The 7,668-nt window shown below is 33.5% G+C and overlaps 1 protein-coding gene across 1 annotated transcript; it reads left to right on the plus strand.

The window, feature by feature from the left end:
• The first annotated feature begins 5,176 nt into the window (after window positions 1-5,176).
• LOC120636773 lies at window positions 5,177-6,323 on the plus strand. Its single transcript, XM_039908338.1, has one exon. It carries the CDS (start codon window positions 5,303-5,305, stop codon window positions 6,080-6,082), a length of 780 nt encoding a protein of 259 aa, XP_039764272.1. The 5' UTR covers window positions 5,177-5,302; the 3' UTR covers window positions 6,083-6,323.
• The last annotated feature ends 1,345 nt before the right edge of the window (window positions 6,324-7,668 follow it).

Genomic DNA, 7,668 nt, shown 5'->3' on the forward strand with positions numbered 1-7,668 from the left:
AACTTTTCTAAGTTATGTGCGTTTTACGCAATTATAATGTCACTTGCTTCTACGGTGAAGGAAAATATAGTGTGGAAACCTGCATGACGAAGAGTTCTCTAAAATGTTCTAAAAGGCGTGTGTGCCACTGGGCCAGGATGGTGGACTACGGCCTTAACCCTTCTCATGTGTAGGAGTGTCCTGCAGTTGGCCAGATTATAAATAAATAATCATCCATATAACATCTTTTTAGTGGATGGTTAAACTTTTTCTTAGAAGTTTACAAAGAAACATAAAAAAAACGGACAAAAATTAGCTTTTGATTTGATGCGGTGGTTATTTCTCTTCCTGTCTGTGAAGTGACCGATTCAAAATCTTCGTTACCAAGATAAACAATGAGTTCTGAATCTTGGGAACTTTAACATGCCTATTCTGTTTTATTTGTGGTTTGACGATATTGTATATATTTATGTATTATTAATATTAATATTAATCATATAGGTATGTATTAATTATTGTCAGTATCTATATATTTTATTGTAAGTTTAGTGTATGTATATATTATATATATATATATAGGTGTATATGCATGTTTATTTAAATGCACCACCTACCTCTCTTCTTGAGCTGTGTTTAACGCCTTTGGTTGCCTGGAAGAGATCGCTATGTAGCGATAAGGCCGACAAATTGTATACTTTTGTTAAATTTTTATTTATAATTTTACTATATGTTTATGTGGTGTACAATAAAAGTGTATTCATTCATTCATTCATTCATTCATAAACAGACATGTTCAGATTAAGTACGCAAGCTTGAAATACAAATTATTAAAAGCTTAATAAGAGGCTATTTCGAATTCCGATTTCTATTCCAGATTGTATACAGTTGTATTCTGATATGCAAATGGCTAACCTAAGGTACCTAAGCTATATAAGCTAACCATTCAACAGGCGTCCATAGAGGGTATGTACAGGGTATGCAGATGATACAAAATGAAGAAAACCTCCTGTACGAGTTATAAATATTTAAGAGAGGGATTATTATAACTCCTACTATGCCTATCCTTAAGTTTTTTATAACTTGTACTGTAGATTTTCTTCATTTTATATCATCCGCATACCCTGTGCATACCCTCTATGCACGCCACTGCCATTCAACCATTCAGATTGCATACCTACTTATTGAATGCAATTCAGTATTAACGTAGCAATTTATTGAAAATAACAATGAAACAAGACAATGCAGCTACAGTGCTTTTGTATCAATATTCCAATTCCAAATTAGCTGAATCGCAGAGAAGCGTTGCAAATATTTCATTACGCTCCACAATAGGTACTCTTTTTAGATATTTCATATTACTATTATATTGGGTTATAAGCCAGCTTCGTTCCCTAGAAGAGGCTCGAGTCTGTCAAGTCTCTTTTTCTTTTGTTATCGATATCGGTATTAATTAAAAACAGATTTTACAGACAAATATTCAGACAGCAACAATTTAAACTAAGTAGCAATATGAACATTGTGAAAATCTATCCTACTATATATATTTTCACAAAAGTAGGATAAGTATTATAGATAAATATATATATAATATTATAAATGTGAAATTGTGGATGTTTGTTACTCAATCAGTCAAAGACGGCTGAACTGATTTGGATGAAATTTGGCATGCATATAGCATTTTATATGGAAAAGAACATAGGCTATATTTTATCCCGATTCCTTAAGTTGAAATTTTTTTACGAGCTAAGCCGCGGGCAGACTGCTTTGAAATTTGATATGAATGTCACCTGTGCATTGGAAAGGACATGTAGTTTCTATACCGATCTCTCAAATAGTACCCGTGGTAGTATTAAAAATTGTTAACGAGCTAATGTTTTGACCCAAAAGTCCACGCAGATAAAGTCGTGGGTAATATTAGTAATATTATAAAGCTTGTAGAGTTTGTTGAACAAGTTAATCTCTGGAACTTACTACTTCGGATTGAAAAAGTATTTTTGTTTTGTAGCAAGGTGTAGATACTAACTAATGTAGATAAAAACTAACTATGTGTGTCAGGTTAAGTAACTCAAAACCAAACATAAATATTAATAATTCCTTTATTCCATCTATTACTCATAGTACCAACTCAACAAAAACATTTATGTACAGCGATGAAATTGGATGTAACATGGGCTTATATCTTAACTCACAAAATTCAAATTCAAAATTTCTTTATTCATGTAGGCCTATCACAGGCACTTATGAAGCGTTCATACATATTTGTTTACATAATTGTAACGGGATGGTGATAACTTCGTTCGCCAACTTAAATCTAAAGCTACGAGGGTTCCAAACGCGCCCTGGTCTAAGAAGAGCCCACAACAAACTCAGCCGGGTAAATTTTTTTTTTTGTTATCACCATCTTCCAGTAAATTTAAATTAAGCTATGAAGCTAGAGCAATTCACACCCAAGCTTTTTTATCGTTTAAATAATCCTTAATGTTATAATAGGATTTTTCTGTAAGCTTACGTTTTATATAAACTAAAAACACAGTTAAACGGACACACAGTTTTGAACTTCTGTTTACCCAAATCAGATTTTAAAGTATTTTAGCTGCTATTTGTAGAAACAGGAATTTGTATGATGTTAAAACTAATTTAATTATCCTAATAGGAAATAGAGGAAATGTCAACAAACCCGATCTAATTAAACTTTTTGATTCTCTAAATACTTTAAATGTAAATAGTATAGTATTGTACACATTTCCTTATTGTGATAGTTTGCCACACCAAGAAAATACTATTAGATATAATTTAAACATTACTTTGTACAACTTATGTACATATAATAAAAAATTTAATATTATTGACTTTAGCAAGTGTGCTAGTCCTTCTTATAATTTGTACCGAGATAGGTATTAATTATCACACTATTTTAAACGACAGATAGCTGTTTCGCTATCATATTTTTTTACAATTACAGCCAAGAACTTGGCTAAACAAGCTGCTTTTATTGAGCAGTGTAATAATTCTGACATTAACACCTTGGAAATCATTCCAAGTCATTCTACTTTAAACTAGTTAAGGAGACAACAGAGGTTTCCTCTTGCTTAGATAAACAGACAACTGAGACTATCTCTGGCATATACAATATAAATTATATTAAAAAATCTAATTCTAATCATATCAACTTGGTTCACCAAAATATTCAATGTTTTAAAGGAAAGGACTTAGAGATTGAATTATTTTTGAATGATTTCAACATTAATATTTTATGTATAACTGAACACTGGTTGAAGACTCATGAATACTTGTTTAATTTTGGTAACCACCAGGTTGGTAGTTCATTCACCAGAGTTACTGCAATTCATGGAGGCTCTTTAATACTATTAAATAAAAATTTGAAATTTAAAAACAGAAATGATATTGTGAGCCTGTCTGTTGAACGGACAATAGAGCTAGCCTCGGTCGAATTAGAGCAACTAATAATTGTCCCTTTATATAGACCACCCTTGTCTAACTTTGAACTTTTTGAAAAGGTAATGGATGAAGTGTTATTTAAAATATCAAAGTCAAATAAAAAGTTAATAGTTTGCGGGGACTTTAATGTAAACACCTTAGAACATAGTTGTTTAAGTGTTAATTTATTAAATTTATTTAAAACATACAATCTTACAAATATGTTCATGGAACCAACAAGAATTACCGCCACTAGCGCCACATGTTTGGATAACATTTTTACGAATATAATTCCAATAAGTAAACACATAATTAATAAATTAGATTCTGATCATTGTGGTCAATTAATTTGAAAAATTAATTCAATTTGAAAATGTGAAGAAAAATGTCTCCAACCATAAAATTACTTTTGTACCAGTGACATCAATTGGAAAAGTCCCGATACATACAGAATAAAATAAAAAATAGCAATAGCGTAATCAAAACTACTTGGAAAATAATTAATGTAGAGACGGGAAGAGTACCACCGCGGCATAATAACTTTAAAGTCAATGTTGATAATAAAGACTTAACATCTGATTTCGAGGTGGCTACTGCTTTTGAAATCTTTTTTACTAACATTCCTATCTCCACCACTAAATCATTGAACTCTTCACCAGATATTGCTCTCTCTCTATTGAAGAATAACGTGCCTGAGTGTAAAAACGCTTTTAAATTCAGCCATGTTAGTGGCTCTGACGTTATTAAAGCTTTAAATTATTAAATAATAAAAAAACAAATGACTTGTGGGGCATTTCCGTTGACGTTCTCTAATCACTAATTGATATCGTTGCACCCGATTTAACATTAATATTTAATAACTGTATAGATTGTGGTGTGTTTCCTGACTTAATGAAACATAGTAAAATAGTTCCTTTGTTTAAATCGGGTAGTACTTCTGACCCCACTAACTTCAGACCAATATCAGTACAGCCCACTTTCAGTAAAATTTTTGAAAAACTTATTTTAAATCAGTTACTTTCCTATTTTCATAAGTATGATTTACTCCACGTTAAACAATTTGGTTTTACACGGGGTCGCCTCCATGTAAATAATTTATCGAGCAGGCTTAGTTCTACTGCCTATGCAGTAAAGATGATAAGCCACCTGACATAGAAACTGCTGGGCTAGTCTATTTTAGTTACTTTCACAGCATTATGTCATATGGAATTTTACTGTGGGGTAATGCTGCTGATATTGGCACTATTTTCGTGCTGCAGAAGAAGGCTGTTCGTGCGATCTATAAAATGGGTCCGAGAGAGTCATTGAAAGATAAATTTAAAGATGTTAAAATAATGACACTCTATAGCCAATACATATTTGAAAATTTAATGTATGTTCACAAAAATATATCAAAATTTAAAAGAAAATGTGACTGCAATAATTTGAACGTTAGAAGCAAAAATAAACTTGCAGTGCAGTACACTAGACTACACAAAATAAGCAATTCATTTAAAGGAAATTGTATACAATTTTACAATAAATTACCGGTTGATATCTTGGGGATGTCACTAAAAAAGTTCAAAGTTTGTATTAAACGAAAGCTTATAGAAAAGTCCTATTATAGTATAAAGGATTATTATTATTAATATTGGGTGGGTAGGCACATAAATGTTTAGACGTTTTTAAAAACTGCTTCTGTGTTTTTAAGTGTTTAATATAATAAATTCAAGTTTAATATAGTGAAATATGTACCTGTGAATACAGAAATCCACCAGCTTTGCCCCTAACAATTTGTTTTCAACCTAATTCTACCTATTTCCAATTATTGCCACATCACTGCTACATAAATATTTTATCAACAACAAAGTTACATCAGTTATTACTTCTTAAAAGAAATCATATCATGGCAACTATGGATGTGTTGAGAAAAACAGTGGAAGACCTTGCTACCTCCTTCAATACCCGGATGGATGAGTTTCAAAGAGAAGTCCGGACATCCATACCAGCAGCAAGCCCATCCTTTAATATAAATGCGCAGTTTGGTGTATTCAGGAGCTTTGTTATGACAGCACTTGAAAACCTGCAGCTGCAACTCCAGCTTCTCTCTAGGCAACAAGATGATCTGGATGTAAGGACACGGAGAAAGATGCTGCTTGTACATGGGGTTCCTGAGGCAAGCAGTGAGAATCCAGGCCTGAACTGTGTAAGGTTACTGAGTGAGCGGCTTGCTTTGCCTGACATATCTGTAAGTGTTATTAAGCAGTGCCATCGGCTTGGCCGCCCAGCAGGCGACAAGCCTCGTCCAATACTTATAAAATTCCAGGATCAGGATCTTCGAAATAAAGTGTGGTTTTCTAAGACGAAGCTGAAGGGCAGTGGATTCACATTATCAGAGTTCCTGACCAAAGGTCGACATGATGCCTTTATTGCTGCTCGTAAACGTTTTGGTATGACCCAGTGTTGGACCAGGGATGGCTGTGTGGTAGTGCTTGGACCTGACGGCGCGCGGCACCGGGTTACATCTGTTGCTGAGGTGATCGCTATCCCTGATTCACGTAGTGGTACTGTTAACTCTGCGACGAGCTCTGCGACAAGCTCTGCGACAACCTCTGCGGCAACAATTGCCCTCGTTACACCGAAGTCCAATGTAACTGTTAGGGCCAGAAAACCCATTAGGAAATAACTTATTGGAAATAGGTGTCTGTTTATCTTATATGTTTTGTGGTGTACATAACCTTGTTTACTTTTCTTATTTTTAAAATTTATGCTTCTTTGTTATTATGAATTGCCTATTAAACTGTAACTTTGCAAATAGCAGGTAATTTAAATAATTGACAATTATGTGCAGGTAATTGAGTAATTTCAATTTCTTTGACAATGAATGACATTGATGGAATTAAGGTATGTCATTCTTTCCACAGATGCATTCCATAGACTGAACCAAAGAGCATACAAACACTTGAAGTTCTTTTTTTTTTGTTTTGTTTTCGGATATCTATAGTTGATTGTTTGAGCGAAAATATACCTGTAAGCAGTTTCAATTTTGCTAGAACGGAGTAGTGTACTGTGGTTTGGATGACTGGTTTGTACCAACTTGTATAATAGGTTTTTATTTTCTTAATTGATATTTTTTGTTTCTTTTTCTTTATTTTGTAAACAATTGTTAGTTTTTTCTTTTATTTAATTTATTTATTTTTTTTTTCCTTGCTGGTGGTAGTAACGCAAAGGTACTTTTTACATATTTTAGTTTTTTCTTTTTTTTTTTGAATTTTTTTTTTTTTTATACGGTATTTTATTATTAGTTTTATATTGTTATATTTATAGTTCATAGTATATTATTATTATTATTATTAATATGTCATCCTCAAATATTAGTATGGATAGTGATTTATTTCAGTCTTTGTCCTCGGGTGGTGAGACGTGTAGTGAAACAAGTTTTCACAGTACAATAGCTTTTATTCCCCTCAATGTTTCGTTAAATTCTTACTTCTCCGATTGCGTGAAAAACTTTAATGCTGTCCACATAAATGCTCAAAGCATTCCGGCCCATTATCCAGATATGCTTGCGTCATTTGAATCCCAGAATATTCACGCTATTTTAGTTTCCGAATCTTGGCTCAAACCCTGTTTGCCTTCTACTTCTTATTCGCTACCTGGGTTCCACCTCATATGTAATGATCGCACCAACAGGAGTGGTGGTGGTGTGGCGATCTATCTTAGATCCAATATTCCTTTTAAAATTGTTAGCGCGTCATCCCAACCACCCCCTGCTGATTGTGCGGAGCATTTATTGGTTGAGCTTTCTTTGTCCCAGAGTAAGATACTCCTTGGAGTTTTTTACAGTCCTTCCCTTTTAACTAATTACTTTCCTTCCTTTGAAAATCTTTTAGAAACTTTAGTTCCTGCTTATAGTCATACTATATTAATGGGAGACTTTAATACTTGTTTACTTAAAGGCGATAATAGAGCTAGCAAACTTGAGTCTGTTGTTGAAGCGTGCAATATGCAAATTCTTCCCCTTTCAGCTACCCATTTCTTTCCAGGGTGCCTTCCTTCCCTTCTTGACTTAATAATCGTGTCTTCTCCAGATCTTGTTTCCAAGCATGGTCAGTGTTCTGCCGAAGCCTTCTCTTACCACGATTTAATTTTTCTGTCGTATAAGCTGCGCCCTCCAAAAAATAAACCTAAAATTCTCATGCGACGTAATTTTGGTGGAATGGATGTAAACCGGTTGTGTGATGACGCCCGCAAAATTGATTGGTCAGCCGT

Source organism: Pararge aegeria, assembly GCF_905163445.1.
Source record: "Pararge aegeria chromosome W unlocalized genomic scaffold, ilParAegt1.1 SUPER_W_unloc_1, whole genome shotgun sequence".
In the NCBI taxonomy this organism is placed as follows: Eukaryota; Metazoa; Arthropoda; class Insecta; order Lepidoptera; family Nymphalidae; genus Pararge; species Pararge aegeria.